The sequence below is a fragment of the Polyodon spathula genome, chromosome 7, assembly GCF_017654505.1.
Source record: "Polyodon spathula isolate WHYD16114869_AA chromosome 7, ASM1765450v1, whole genome shotgun sequence".
Classification (NCBI taxonomy): Eukaryota; Metazoa; Chordata; class Actinopteri; order Acipenseriformes; family Polyodontidae; genus Polyodon; species Polyodon spathula.
Genome location: NC_054540.1, coordinates 22890679 through 22907459, shown reverse-complemented (window position 1 = coordinate 22907459; position 16781 = coordinate 22890679). Strand labels below are relative to the sequence as shown.

Sequence of the window (16781 nt, the reverse complement as noted above, 5' to 3'; positions counted from 1 at the left end):
GAAATCTTCGGTTCATCACGCAGGGTTTTTGTACGCTGTCGAGTAGGCGAAAGGATGGTTCCTCGGTGTGTAACTCCAACTGTCCAACATGGAGGAGGAAGCGTGATGATCTGGGGCTCTTTTGCTAGATCCAGAGTCGGCGACTTGCACAGAGTGAGTGGCACCCTGAACCAAAACGGCTACCACAGCATTTTGCAGCGCCATGCAATACCCCCTGGCATATGCCTAGTTGGTCAGGGGTTCATCCTACAACAAGATAATGACCCAAAACATACCTCCAGGCTATGTCAGAACTACCTTAGAAGAAAAGAACAAGATGGTAGGCTTCAAATCATGGAATGGCCAGCACAATCTCCAGACTTACACCGCATCAAGCTGGTTTAGGATGAACTGGACAGAAAGGTGAAAGCAAAGCAACCTACAAGTGCAACACATTTGTGGGAACTTCTGCAACAGTGTTGGGAAGAACTTTCCGAACAATCTTTGATTTCCATTGTAGAAAGAATGCCACGAGTGTGTTCGGCTGTTACATCTGCAAAAGGTGGCTACTTTGTTGAGTCAAAAATTTAGATTAAATTTTGTTAAACAAAAGGATTCCATGATTTCTTTTTTATCTCCAATTGTTTATTTGATCTATTCTTTAATTTCAGAGTACACTGAGACATTAAACTGCGTAAATTTCAATAAAAACTGGAAAAATTGAGGTGTTCTAAAACTTTTGACCGGTAGTGTGTGTGTGCATCTGTAACTTGATAATGAACACTATACATTGAAGTTATGGTTATATGTAGTTCATTTAAAAAAAGTCTCTTGATATAGTAAATATTTTTTATTAGAACAGAAAAGTAATTATTTAATTCTTATACTTATAAACAAAAAGAAAGATGTTTTCCTTTCTACATCTTATCTGCCATTCTGTCAAAGAGGGAGAGCAATCTTTCAGTTTTGGCCTCTGCTTATGGTGCCTTGCCTCATCCCTCGCAGCTTCCTTTTTTAAGAATTCTGAATTTCTTGCATCTGCTCTCTTCTTTTTTTGGGGGGTGGGCGTTTGGGGGCTTTCTGGGGTCTGTGCTGACATGCCTGCTGCTGAGCTGGGGGCCTGCTCAGAAGAGCCTACTGGTCTAGGGGTCTGCACAAGAGATCCTGCTGCTGAGTTGGGGGCCTGCTCTGGAGAACTTGCTGGTATGGGGGTCTTATCTGAGGCCACTGTTAGCGATGTGGAGCGGTCATCCACAATGCATGAGTCAATTATGACAGGAGGACTAATAGAGGGCTTCCCCCCAGTTGCCTTATGCATTGTGATAAACCACTGCCACGTTGCAGCAGTGGCCTCCCCTGCATCTGCACATGTCTGTGTGGTGGAGCATTTCAACTCCTATGTCAGAGATAAGAAACAATGTGAGTGCACATAAACGTGTGCCTGTTTATCAGTTATGCAGAGACACACATTTTCCTGTCCTACCACAATGTCAAATAACTTCTTTCTTTAAAGTATCCTTCTTTTAAAATACAGCTAGGGGATTTTGCTGTAATCCTTCCTTCATGGAGTACAAACACACAAAAGCAAATCATTTGCTACTTGAGAAAGAACTAGCTACTAACTACAATATTTGTATAGGACCATATAGCTATAGTAACACACGCTTAGTTAAAGTTTTATTACACAGCTTTACAGCGCTTTAAAATAGCTGTGCTGACTTATTGTACCTAGTATTTTTTTTTTAAGATTCTCCCACTTTTTGCCAGCATGGATGTGGGACACCTTTCCCTCCAAGCCCATCTCTTTTAGTATGGTCCTATAAAGAAACAGTAGTCAGAATTCATACATGACAAAACAAGTGCTGTGAATTACAGATTTCGAGTTATGTGATTCAGAGTGAAACTATCTAGCTAGATATTTGACACTGCTTTGTATCATATTTTAATAAAATATGGTAGCTAGCTTTATCATGTATTTGTACGGAGGCAACAGCTAGCTAACACTCACTCCCAGCCCAGCTTCACAGCCTTTCTTTTTTCCCGTGACGTGGACATTGTTTGCCGCACGCAACTGGATCAGTTTTAGGGTCTCTTCCTCTGTCCCTGTATTTTGTAAAAAAATAAATAAATAAATAAATAAATAAAATGTTTTTTTTAAATATATTGCTCGCTTATGTAATCTCCTAGTTTTGTAGCTTCCTATCTAGTTCATTAATGAATCGATAGATCATGAATTCCAGCAATCGATATGTACTGAAAAGATTTTTCTCTGTACTTTTGATCCCTATATTTAAATCGTGATCATAGGTTAAAGGTTAATTTTATTAGCTAAGCGACTCAATACAACATACATTTCACAAATAATTTGCCTGTTAAATAACAGTATTTACAATTTCCTAGCAAACTACATTTACATTTGTCTGCAGCCGTTGTCTCCGCCTTTAACGCACAGTTCTGGGGAAGTCAACTGTTTTGTATACTCCGTCGAAGGGTGCAGAGAAGGGCACATAAAGCGCCCTTCACTCATTCCCTAAGGAATGGGGACACCCCTTAAGATGGCAAACATAGTACTTCGGCCCCTCGAGGGAAGGTAACAATTGAGCAAGGGTGCAGTGTGCGGTGCGATGATAGTCAATCAATCAGGATTATCACCTGACTTAAATTAATTTATTGCCAATTTCTATTTATTTTTTAATCAAATTAAAGCCAGAAATAATTTTACAGTGCAGCATTCACATTTCACATGCCAATATAAGTTCTTATACCAAAGTCTGACATTAGATTATTTTTATATTTAACTTGTAATTCATTATTTATAGAAAATGAAAACGCTGTGCATTGCTTGCTTCTTTTTTTTTTTTTTTTTTTTTTTTGACTTGGTGAAGTAACCCAAAAGTTTCTGTGCTGTGAACGGCAGTTGGCTTACAACATGCATGGATGTCTGCCACTGGCACACAGTCACATGTCTGTGGCACTGTCTGAGAGAGTTTTGAAGCCAGACTTTTCCTATTTATAGGCAGTGTGATGATGGCTGAGACAGACACATGATTTAGCACAGTAGGCAGCAAATTTCCTGTATTCAGGCTTTTAAGATGTCACTTCTTCGTAGGGATCAATTGGAGGACATAAATGCTATAACACTAAATGATTTTAATAGTTATTGAAGGTTTTTATTGCATTACAACTGCAATTTGAATATTTCTATAGCTTTACTTCTGATAAAACAGTGGACTGATGTTGTGCACCACTCACCTTTGCAGTATTTATTCATGTATTTTTTTAAATTTTTAGTAGTAGACTTTTTAGCCATACCTATCCAGGACAAGTAACAGCTGGATCTTTTAAAAGCCTTTTACAGCACTCAGGAATCACCCTGGATCGTATCAACTGACAGTATCCGTGGTTATCCTTGGATTACCCTGAAAAATATGCAGTTAATGTAAATTTGGCTTTTAGGTTGATCAACCCCTTACTCAGTCATTGCCATATACTGTACTGGTGTGTTTTTTACCGGTACCAATGTGTTTTTTTTTTTTTTTATGGGACTAAATTATACTTCCTTTCCTTACTGTTACAATAGATGTGCTATTTAAGTGGCTGTACATTTGTCAAAGGTGACTTTAGATACAGTAGTAGTCTTATATTCCCACAGAGGATTGTGCTATTTATATATATGAATTCATTGAGCAATTACAGTTTAGGTCAAAGCGTCAATGCCAAAATGAAAATGGAAATGGAATTCGATACGGTCTTACATTTCTTCAAGGCAATGTGGCCATCTGGCTAAAACGGTCAATGTCCTAAATAGGACTGTGCTGAAAACAGTTTTGAAGCCAAGTAGTTTTCACCGGCACTGTGTTGCTGTCCTCCAAATGCTACCAATCCATGAAAACCTACATTACAAACAAAAGTGGCTGAAGAAAGAGTCCTAGACCGACTTCTTCTGTATCTTTCTTGTTGAAACATTATAAAAAGATTTATCCAGTTGTTTTTTTTTTTTTTTTTTTTTTTTTTCCCCAGATCGGGGCCTATGATCAACAGATATGGGAGAAATCAGTAGAACAAAGAGAAATCAAGGTAAATGATTCTGAATGATTCTAGATTTCTTTTTTTAACAATATTTTTTTTTTTCATAATGGAGTACACTCTTTCTGGTCTATACTGATTTATTTTCTTTTTTAATACATTTTATTAATATTGTTATTCATTTGAGTTAATTCCTTGTTCAGATGATGCGACTGTCCCCTCAGTTTTCTGTTTCCAGTCCCTTGTATGAAAGCTGCATCAAGTTATCATTTTTTGTTATTCATTTTAATTTCCGATAAGTCACCTTATGCTTCCAGTTTGCTTTTCCTCCTCTCTGATGCTGTCACTACTCTGTGCAGTTTATTAGACTGGTAAGTACTTGGGGATTTCTTTTATGTGTTGTTCACGCTTCAGTGTTTAGCTTGTGGGTTATGGTTTTTGGTCTGCTTTAACTGATTTTAAAGCCTGTTTTACATGGATCATTTACATGATACAATTAGAAATCATTAAAGTCTGTTACCCATTATTTTCTTCATGTATTGTCCATACAGGGGATTTGCCTGTTTTAGTATAATACAAATGACAATACAAATTTAAACATGAGGGATCCATTGCTGTATTTATTCATTACACATAACACATTAAAACACAATCTTTAGCAACTGTGATACATTTCTGTAAGTGATCAGATATCTGTGTGTTATTATTATTTGAAAAGTTCAACTCTGATGATTCACAGCATTTTGGGTATCTGCATGATCCTCCACCGGGGTTCAGCCTGCCATGTCCCCGCTGTAGAGCGAGTCCTCCGCCGCTCACTTAGTGTGCCACTAAAAAAAAAAAAAAAAAAAAAATGGTTGTCTTGTCTACTGTACAGTACTTTATTACTGTTATCAGCGTGTGTTGAACTAGTTCATCTACCCTGTTGCATGTGTTTAAAAAAAAAAAAAAAAAAAAAAAAAAAAAGACAACACTACGCAGCTGTGCTTCCTCCACCTGGTCTCGCTGTTAAGCAGCCCGCTGTTGAGTCGACCTTGCCAGCTGCCCATTTTTTACATACCCCCTCTCCTTCACTGTTGCACAAGCACTCTCATCCACTGTGGCTTACGAGTCTGTGTGTCTCATTGGTGTAGGCTGTGTGCTGCCAAGTGTTAGATTGTACTCTGTCAGGGCTGCACTGCCTGCTCACGGTGCTTGGCTTGCCCATGCACAGGGTAATTAATTCCTCCGTACATTCGGTGCTCAGTGCTTCCCGTGCCCTCGGTACTTCGGTGCCTCGGTTTGCACGGTGATTCAGTGTGCAACGGTACTGCGGCACCTCAGTGCACACAGTGATCTCTGTGCACAAGGTAACCTAGGTACTTGGGCACCTTAGGCTTAGCCACTGTTCCCTGTACTCTCGGTTCTTCGGTACACCAGTACATACAGTGACCTTAGTGCTCTGTGCAGTGCCTCAGAGCCCGGTGCATGCAGAAAACAGCGCTTGCACGGACCGTGGTTCTGCGGTACCCCTCTCTGCACGCCCCAGTGTACCATGCCCTCAGTACTTAGTACCTCGGTTGGGAACCAGATTGGTGCTCAGCCTGTTGGTTGCTGTAGTAGTAATATATACTACCTGTACCTCTCCAGCTTATTCCTGTAGCAGCACCCTTGGTTTTTACCTCGGTGCGTAGTGATGGCGTTTCATGCGTGCATGTCCTATGAGGCTAAGATGCCTTCTGAGGACACCCACCAATGGTGTGTAAGCTGTCTGGGGGTAGAGTTAAGCACAGTAACTGTCACATTCTCCAGTCGATCCGGCAACTGGTTTATCACAGTGCACTTAAGGGACGAGTACTTTCACATTCCCATTCGTCCAGCGCACATGAAATTCCTCCACTTTGCCTTCCAGGGAAGCGTGTACAAGTTTTCAGTGCTGCCATTCGACCTCTCCCTAGCCCCCCGCACCTTTAAAAGTGCGTAGATGCCATCCTGGCTCCTCTGTGGCTGCAAGGGATCAGAGTGTTGAACTACCTGGATGACTGGTTGATATGTTCACAGTCACTGGAGGGAGCAGTGGCCCATACGGCAATAGTGACTGAGTATGTGGCAAGGCTGGGACTCACCCTCAACGATGCAAAGAGCAAACTGATACCGGTGCAGTACATAACATTCTTGAAATGCACGCTTACCTGTCACATGACAGAGTAGCAACTGTAGAAGATTGTCTCTCCCTGTTTCATCAGGGATTGAGAGTTCCCCTGATGTGTTTCCAGAGGCTACTGGGTCTGATGGCCGCAGCTATGTCAGCCATGGAGCTCGGCCTACTCCATATGTGCCCACCCCAAGCGTGGCTCAACATCTTCCGGCTACATCCGAAATGCGACAGATACCGTCGGCTGATAGTATCTCGTGCCTGTTCCATAACCCTGCGTTAGTGGAGACAGCCCTCCTCATTAACATTCATGTGATTCTAGTGTTAACAAATCCCCATGTACTTATCTTTATCTGAAATTTTTCACTGAGCTGACGCTTATCCTTAGTATAAAGAAAACATTGGCTTTGCTCAGCCCTTTCAGACAATGTAGGAATGACTTTATTTTTTACAGCTATTTGAAATGATTAGGAACACATACATAACCCTTCGGCTGTACCTTACAGCATGTGTTTTTGGGCACGACTCAGGCAATATGTGGACTGAAAAAACCAAAAAAAAATAACCGTGTCAACCAAAAGCTTAAACTACTATTTACTTCTTTTGGCTCACAAAATACATTGATTACACTATGTAACACAATTTTTGTTCCTGGGTAGTAAGTGTTATTTCCTAATTGCTTATGCCTCAAAAGTATAGAAAATGGCTATTATTCCCCACAAACTTTGCTTTTGTCACCAGGACAGTGATATTTTGAAATTTACCTATTTCCAATGAGAAAACGGTCTTTTTCGTTCACATAAAGTCAGAAAAAAACAACATATGAATCCAAATTAACATGTATTTATACTAAAGTAATACAAAAATGACTACAGGAGATTTAGAAGTGAGTAGTTTTTCGGGATTTACGATTATACTGTAAATCACTTTCACGAATCAGCCCCCAAATGTAGTCTCCCATCATGTTCTCATTATACTGTCCTTGGTAGCGGCGTTCAAAGTCCAGTGTATCCTGGTGGAAGAGCTCGCCTTGCTCCTCCGAGTACGCTCCCATGTTCTCCTTGAATTTATCAAGATGAGCATCAAGGATTTGGACTTTGAGGGACATCCTACAGCCCATTGTGCCATAGTTCTTCACCAGAGTCTCAACCAGCTCCACATGGTTTTCGGCCTTGTGATTGCCCAGGAAGCCCCGAACCACTGCGACAAAGCTGTTTCAAGCTGCTTTCTCCTTACTAGTGAGCTTCTTGGAGAATTCATTGCACTCCAGGATCTTCTTTATCTGTGGTCCAACGAAGACACCGGCTTTGACCTTTGCCTCAGACAGCTTAGGGAAGAAGTCTTGAAGGTACTTGAAGGCTGCCGACTCCTTATCTAGAGCTCTGACAAATTGTTTCATAAGGCCCAGTTTGATATGCAGTGGTGGCATCAGCACCTTCCAGGGGTCCACCAGTGGCTCTCACTTGACGTTGTTCCTCCCCACAGAGAACTCGGTCCGCTGTGGCCAGTCTCGCCTGTGGTAGTGCGCCTTGGTGTCCCTGCTGTCCCAAAGGCAAAGATAGCAGGGAAACTTGGTAAAACCTCCTTGGAGACCCATCAGGAATGCCACCATTGCAGCCTCTTGATGCCATCTCAGAAAAATGCAGTTATGTATCCACTTAGGCAGCTGGAACTAAACTGAACTGGTGGACTTAAGGCCCCTGTATTTATATTACTATTTATATTACTGGAAAGTTCTAGAAAGTTCTAGAAGTTACTCCAAGTTTACTCAGCACTGAATCTATCTGGAATGTTCTGGAAAATAGGTAAATTTCAAAATATAACTGTCCTGGTCACAAAAGCAAAGTTTGTGGAGAATAATAGCCATTTTCTATACTTTTGAGGCATAAGCAATTAGGAAATAACACTTACTACCCAGGAACCAAAAAAAAAAAAAAATTGTTACACAGTGTTATATCCAAAAACTGGATATTTCACATGAATAATCTAGTCAACGAATCTCTGCTCTTTATGAACAGGAAAGTTATTGAAGCACTGTAAATTGGAACTACTAGAAAAGGCATGAGGCGTATTTCAATACATACCAGTCTGAATGCTAGAGATTTGTTCTTCTGATTCACTGCAATTTGAAATAATAACTGCACTAGTGTGCAGTTTTTGTATAATTTGTATTATATTTACTTAAAATATAATTTGTATTTACATTACTTAAAGGGATTCTATGGTGGTCTGTAGTCGCACACTTGGGCAATGCCATTTCTAAACCTGTTGTGCTACCGTATACCAAGCTGGCACATCAACACAGGCTACAGGGTGGAGTAATCGTGACTTGATAAAGTATTCAGATTGCAAAGCATTATTGTTTTGAATTGTGTCTTCATTTAGGAACGGATATATAACTCATTATCATTTAAAATTGCGTTTATGTTTCATTTGGAAAAGATTTGGTAAATCTTACTCAATTTATTTTTCAATTTACAAGTAAAGTAAAGCTCCAAATATTTTTGTACACAAGTACCACAGGCAATTTATTTTTTATTTGAATAGCTTTATGCAGTGTGTGTTATTTATGTATTGCTTCCGGAATACAGTTTTAATGCTAAGCTCCTTTATGGTCACAAATACCAATTACTTCCTAATAGTCAGTGCACTTGGGAGCCCGTCATTTGCCAAAATGATGCACAGTCTGCCCTGATGTAAGCAGTCAATTAAAGATGTTTGGATCAGAAAAGGAGTACATGTTACAATATTGTCTTACTGAGGGTCTTATTTCCTGAAGCATGTACAGTGCAGGAGCAGAGCCACCTGCTGTTGCAGTCAAACAGCTGTACATTTAAAACTAAAAAAACTTTAAAACTGTCCTCATAAAACAAGAAAGACATGCTCTTTAAGGATGTGATTTGTCATATTTCCAGTGGAGGGGATAAAATATTCAAAATACACAAACTACAAAACAGCAGGTAGGCCACTAATAAATAGAAACCATGTTGATACACTTATGTGTCAACATCTTCCACAATGCAAATGCAGTTATTGTTTAAAACTTTATTATTATTATTATTATTATTATTATTATTATTATTATTATTATTATTATTATTATTATTATAATAGAAAAACTGAAAGGCATAGATATTTTATATATAAAATACTGTATATGTACACTGGTGTGTACCTTTTATTGGGAGAGCATGTGGTGTGAGGAGGTGTACAGAGCAAAAGGGATAGTGCAGCTGTTTAGTCTTGCTTACAAGTCTCACGTTTCTCTCTCATTCTCACTTCCTGTATCCCCCAAGCTCAACCCCCAATCAGTATAAGGGATTTCTGGTTCCTTCTCTTCATTTTTCTAACAACTGTTTTTAAAAGATTCAATGCTGGCCTATTTTTGTCAGCAGGAATGATTGTGTTTCTCCAAGCACTTTCAGAACTTTGGGCAAAGCAACTACAACTGCGTCAACATACTGACGTTTTAAAACGTGTGTTCTGTTGAGTTTTATTGGCTGACACCCCTAAAAAACAGTGTTACCAATGTATTCACATTCAAATTCTGGCTCCCTACAGCTAATCATTTGTTAGCAGTTTTAATTCCTTAAGTTCCTCAGCCAGTCACAAAACTCTCCAGGATAGCATCAGGTGATTCAATGGTTGCTCCTAGCTGTGGTGCTGTGTGACAGGCTATACCTTTTAATTCACTGAATTCCTGTACTGTACAAATAAAATACCATTTTTAGCTACAGTAAGAGAACAAGTGCTGTAGGTCACTCATTTCTACTGGTAACCCAATTATTTGTATATTCTTCCTCAAACCACTTATGTAGTGCTCCTCAACCACTCGATCCTTGGTTGACATTACACACTGTAATCTTATATATACACAGTACCAGTCAAAAATTTGAGTACACCTGCTAGAAACCCGGTTTTTCATGATTATCTATGCTTTTAACTGTATAAACTTGTCTATAAACACTTAATATTTCATTATATGATGCATGTACTTATATAAGCTGATAATCATACGTGAATTGCATTCAAAAATTAAATTTTTAAATGAAAATGTAAATCTTGTCAATTTCAATGAAATGGTCACCCAAAGCAAGGGGATTTCAGTCTGAAGCCCAAGTCAGTTAAAAGTCTGAAATGTGTATAACACTGTGTTGGAACACTGGCCTAGATGTTCTCTGAGTTAACTAGCATGTTACCTAATTAACCTTTTGTCACCAATTATTGTTAACAGATGAGGGTCCATGATTACTATAAATATAAGTAGTATAGGCACAAGTTTGTCATTCCTGAATGTAAGGGAGCAGAAATGCGCTCAGTTAAGCAAAGAAAAAAGACTGTAATTACTTTAAGAAATGAAGGTCAATCTTTAAGACAAATTGCAAGAACTTTGCAAGTGTCTGTAACTGCTGTGGCCAAGACCATCAAACGATTTGAAGAAACTGGCACTCATGAGGACCGAACAAGGTCACGCAGGCCAAGGGTGACCTCAGAATCAGAGTTAAATTGAGTCACAAGTCTGAAACTGGTGATTAACTGCCCCTGAAATACAAGCTCAGCTAAATGCTACTAGAAGTACAGATGTTTCAACATCAACTGTTCCAAGAAGATTGTGTGAAGCTGGCCTAACTAGAAGAATTGCTGTAAAGAAACCATTGTTAAGAGTGCAGAATAAGAGGAAGAGACTTGCCTGGGCCAAAAAACACAGAAACTGGACGTTTGAGGAGTGGAAGTCGGTCTTATGGACCGATGAGTCCAAATTTTAAATATCTGGGTCCAACCGCTGAGTATTTGTAAGACACAGAGAGGGTGAGTGCATGACTTCTGCATGTGTGGTTCCCACTGTCAAGCATGGAGGAGGCAGTGTCATGGTCTGGGGTTGCTTTTGGTGGTGACAGTCAAGTCCATGGCAAGCTCAACCAGCATGGCTATCATAGCATACTTCAGAGGCATGTCATTCCATCAGGATTATGGCTAGTTGGGCAGTCCTTCATTCTTCAGCAAGATAATGACCCGAAACACACCTCAAAGTTGTGCAAGAACTATCTGGCGAAGAAGGAAAGTGAAGGACAACTCAATCTAATGACCTGGCCTGCCCAGTCTCCAGATCTCAATCCCATAGAAATTGTATGGGACAAACTGGACAGAAGAGTCAAAGCAAAGCTACCCACAAGTGCCCTACATCTCTGGGAATTGCTGCAGAAGAGCTGGGAAGACATGTCAGGTGATTTCCTGCTGAAACTTGTTAACCGAATGCCTCGTGTTTGTGAGGCTCTTATTAAGGCAAAGGGTGGCTATTTTGAGGAATCCAAGATTTAGAGACAATTTTCTTGAACATTGCGTTGATACTCCTCATGTTTTGTTTTGTTTATTGTAACGTGTTTTCATTTAAAGAAACATATACGACGTAAAACATTGTCAGTTATGAAAAAAACCTAGTTTCCAGCAAGTGTACTCAAACTTTTGACTGGTGATGGATGGATGGATGGATGGATGGATGGATGGATGGATGGATGGATGGATGGATGGATGGATGGATGGATGGATGGATGGATGGATGGATGGATGGATGGATGGATGGATGGATGGATGGATGGATGGATGGATGGATGGATGGATGGATGGATGGATGGATTTAATTCATGCACACAGCATGCACAAAAGAGATTTACCAGTGATATTTCTTTGGAAAGGGAGGCCCACAGTGGTTTAGAATGTCTTATCCTCTGTTGTTAAGCAGCTGCCCTGTTGTTGATAGTAGCTGCTTGTTTTGCAGAGTGGTGACTTATCAGAACAAAGGAGCCCTCTGTAAATGGAGCGTGTTAGGATTACCATAAACAGGCATGCTTGGGGAGCGTAGTGGGAACAGTAAAGGATGTAATTATCTCCCATTTACTTTTGATATGATCTGATATTTGCTTGAAAATGAGGGACAGTAATTTCTAAATGTGTTTCTGATTTGTATACGTTTTATTATTAATAGTAATCATAATAATAATAATAATAATAATAATAATAATAATAATAATAATAATAAACCCTGCCGAGGATGCATGCTTGGAGCCACGTTTGAATGTAAACATCAGTCACTCTTTCCTACTTTCACCTGAAGAAGAGACCTTTGAGGTCTTGAAAGCTTGTGATTATTTTTTGTTAGTCCAATAAAAGGTATCACATCTCCTTCTCTTTGAGTAGCTGTGCGTAACTTTCGAGTTTTTATATATCTAGAGAACCACTTGTCTAATTGTGCTGGAACTTGTTTAGGACCTGTGGTTAACCAGTGGTTAAAGTACAGGACTTGTAACTAGAAGGTCACTAGTTCAAATCCTACCTCTGCCACTGACGCTCACCAGTTCAAATCCCACCTGTGCCACTGACTGACTCATTGTGTGACCCTGAGCAAGTCACTTGACCTCCTTGTGCTCCATCTTGCGGATGAGATGTTAAATCCTATTGTAAGTGACAATTCACAGCCTACCTCTGTAAAGAGCTTGGTGATGGTGGTCCACTATGAAAGGCGCTATATAAAAATAAATATTATTATTATTATTATTATTATTATTATTATTATTATTATTATTATTATTATTGTATTATTAACATTGTAAAACAACATAATTAGTTTACAATCAAGATGCACCATTAAACAAAAACTACTACTGTACTATATTTTGTCATCTTTGCAATCTAGCAATGTTCAGTGCAGTGTCAGAAACAGTGTAACACATTGAAACATGCACATCACCCATCTGGCTGTTTCTGAAGATAAATTAGTTTGAATAACTAACACTGTCTGTACCTGGGGGGCAGTATGTACAGAACAGTACAGTTCCATTCATTTCATTACATGACGGAGAGATGGGAAGGAAATAGGTTATCGTGCTGCATGATTTAGTCCTGGCTGCTCCAGCTACAGGTTAGGTTCTGCTTTCTTCCACAGCTCATGAAAACTGACCACAGAAAACTAATAGATACCTGTGGGGGTTGGATGTTTGTGCGATTTCTGTATGCCTCTCAATAGTTGTCGACAACTTTAATTGTTTATTTGTTGTCCAGGTCTAAGGGTAGAATGAGAGCTGTTGGTTATTAAATAAACAGAAATATCCAGAACTGCAGAAGAACATGCACAATCTAATGCCAGCAATTTCAAGCTTTCTAATTAATGGGAAACACTAAGAGTTTTAGTTTTGTGTCTACAAAATACACTATTTGTAAAAGTGTATACAGTACCACTAAAATAAAGTGTTCCAGCTACTGAAAAATAATATTTGGTGTGATCTTGTTCAGTCCTAGACAATTTATATACAACTGACAGCTGGATAACAGTGGAATGTGTGTCACTCAATGTGTTGTTATAATCTAACATGCATGGGTTTTTGGCCGAGCTAGTTGCCTCTTTTGACACAATATAATCTCTATTAACCTCTTACATTGAATTGCATAACTTTTTATAAAGTGATCCTCTATATCCTTGTTTAATTGTACTGTATTAATATGATCTATTTTCTAGGGCCTGAGGAACAAGCCAAAAAAGACAGGACATGTGAAACCAGACCTCATAGATGTTGACCTTGTGAGAGGTGAGAAATCGAAGTCAACTCTATTATGTTATCCAACCATACAGTCATACCTCTGGGGAAAACAACATGGAAACATTTCTGATTATTACTATATTGCTGCAAACTGAAAAATGAGAGGAGAAATATGGATCTGAATCAAATTACATTCCACGAATCTTAATGTTTCCTTAGATTTTTTTTTTCCAAAACAGAGAATTGGCCTGATATTTTCTGACCTTGATCTTGAAGTAAAATGTCAAACCTTCCCCACAATACTTGAATGTAACTTTAGTTTACCTGAGGGGCAAAGACCTCCATGACTTAGTTTGTCAGATATTCAACATGAGGAATAGACAAACTGGAGGAAACCATCCTTTCAGTATACTGTGCCCTTGTTTCTTTTAGCTGCAGTTAATAAAGTGAAATACTATTTCTGTTCCACATGGTCACATACACTCTGTAGCTGTAACTATTACACTTGGATACCGTATGGCAGAGGCAAAGATAGGAGTGATAAAGGTATTGTGTTACCACGTGCATGTAGTAATTAGATAAATGTTTTCTATCTGTCACTCAATTACTATCATTTATCTTGGCTTTTATCTTCTGTAATGATTAACCTTAAGTACCTGGCTGTATTGAAGTGCAGAAATGTTTTGTTTAAACTACAGGAAATTCCAGCATGGAAAATGTCTTGTTTATAAAACCTCAGTTCTTGACCAATTATTTTTTTAGCCACTGTGCCAAGTCAGGGTTCAGGTAAAACAATTTCATCCATGTGTCAAAGCTGTAAGCAAACACCCCTTAGTGCAGCATCACTGTGAGAGGCAGAGGCAGAAATGGAAGCTGACAGCGCAGCACTGCTGATATACCCAACGGGTCTGTGGCAGATCAAATCAAGGAACCCGTTTAGACCATGGTTTTACTGCATGTCTAGGGCTTTACTGGCTGTTTTCTCACCCACCCATACCAGGCAGGGTTGTTGGGAGTAACTGAAGGCATGAAGTACTGATTTATCTTATTGCCACACCTACGGTAATTCTAGGATATGGAAATCAATTATAATCTGAATTGTTTTTTTTTCTACAGCTAAATGTATCCTCACCCGATTCTGTCAGTCTTTTCTATTGCTTAACCAAAGGAAGAAATCCAGGCAGTCATTTTCCATTTACCACTTTAGGCAGATTTACAATTGGCTTGATTCAACATGAGTTATGACTTCTGAAGTATTTATTTATATGGTTATGTTTTGTTTTGCAGTTCCTAAGTGATACAGATTGAATGTTTTACAGCATTGTTTTTGCATAGTATCTTGTTTCTGTTTTTAGTAGCTACAGTGCAGTATACAGTGCTCACAAGAATATGTAGATCATCCAGCCCTAAGGGCCATCATATGCACAAAGCATTTCCCACCATGCCAAATTAACCAAGCCATTTTTTCCAAAAAGAAAAGGCAATTTTAGTTTTAAAAGCTTCAACATAATCATGTTTTAGAAGCTCCTTCGTTACATAGCTATGCAACATTTTCAGTTTGCTTTTTGTTAATAATAAAATGTGCACTTTTATCACAATTCCTTGTCGTTATGGCCCTATGTAATTTCACAACAACCACTTCATAACAAATAAAACAACCAGTTTATAACAATGTGTTTGGCTCAAATCTACTTCCCTTTTTTGTTTACAATGTCCCTCTCGTGTTGTACACAGGCTCAGCATTTGCTAAAGCTAAACCAGAAAGCCCGTGGACCTCGCTGACCAGGAAAGGGCTGGTACGAGTCGTGTTCTTCCCCTTCTTCTTTAGGTGGTGGATACAAGTGACGTCAAAAGCCATCTTTTTCTGGCTGCTATTTCTATACCTCCTTCAAGGTTAGACTCTTATTGTGGTGCTTTAGTTGTTGCAGTGCTTTATGGTTACCACAGGATTGTTTAGAATGAGAGCAAAAATATATTTACGTGTAATAATGAGTGACTTGTGGCAGTCTCTTGTTGAAAGCTGAAGAAACAAAGGGATTTCATTAAACTTTTTCTGTAGTTCAAAGCTTGAACCACAACTATGGGTCATATGTATAGCATGTAAACATTTTTAACTGCTCTCAGTTTTAGTAAAATATTTGACCATATGTTTTTAATATATATAAATATAACATATTTATGAAATGAGAAACTTTGAAAAGATTTAACTCATAGTTGTTAATTTGTTTCAAAGCATGTACTGTCATCGCAATTAAATTAATACTAATTAACTTTAGTATCGCTGGGTAAAAATTACCTAGTTGTGTAAGCTTGGCTCATGATGATAAACAGTCACACGATATTCTGGCACAATAAATACTCTCACTGGTACCACAGCATTCCAAAGGGTGTGGTTTGAAATACACTTCCATGACTTATTTTCAGTTGTTGAATAGAAATGTTTTAAATGTTCCATGCATATGCAGTAGTCTCCAGCTAAGAGAACAACTCTCGGGAAGCAAGCAAAGTGTTCTCTTAGCAGAAGTGTTTTCTAACATGAAGTTGACCACCAGACACAATAGGAATCAATAAGTATTTATTACTTGTCATGATGCACGTGCATCAGCATATGAAAAATGAACAGAATAAATGAGAGAAAAGAAATAGGCAAGTGAATGTTAATAAACAGTAATAATGCAAACTAAATTAACACAGTACCCCTACACAGTTTAAAAATGCAGCAGCAGATTAATTATGAATACATGTACGGGAGCAATATTCAAGACATGCACAACATTATAACAGAATGGGGAAGCATCTCACCACAATGGAAAACACCAAACTGCTTGGTGATTTGTGTCTGATTCAGATTGTTTTTTATTAAGAGAAACAGCGGCGCATTTCTGCGTTTGTTTACATGCGTTTTTGTAGCGACAAGGTGCACTGATGGAACTCAGAATACAAAATGAGGCATTTCTGCAAAGATTGAACAAACCAATGAAAAATGTGATGACAAGTCACATGCTAAATAAACCATTTGAATTTAAGTTTGAGGACGATGAGTTATCAGGTTACAAAACAGTACTGTATCAGTTGTGAATTAATGGTTAGCAGTGCCAAAAAGGTGTTTT

The 16781-nt window shown here is 38.7% G+C and overlaps 1 protein-coding gene across 11 annotated transcripts in view; it reads left to right on the top strand.

Annotated features, from left to right (window-relative positions):
• Positions 1 to 16781, top strand: part of LOC121318359 (protein PHTF2-like) — an 87738-nt gene that overhangs the window by 35489 nt on the left and 35468 nt on the right. For 7 of the 11 annotated variants that reach the window (XM_041254934.1, XM_041254925.1, XM_041254926.1 and 4 more), the window contains exons 3-6: positions 4000 to 4056; positions 4365 to 4376; positions 13650 to 13719; positions 15406 to 15564. In XM_041254934.1, the coding sequence (XP_041110868.1) occupies positions 4000 to 4056; positions 4365 to 4376; positions 13650 to 13719; positions 15406 to 15564 (298 nt within the window). The remainder of the gene's footprint in view (positions 1 to 3999; positions 4057 to 4364; positions 4377 to 13649; positions 13720 to 15405; positions 15565 to 16781) is intronic. The other 4 variants (XM_041254928.1, XM_041254927.1, XM_041254924.1 and 1 more) reach the window with 1 other exon arrangement.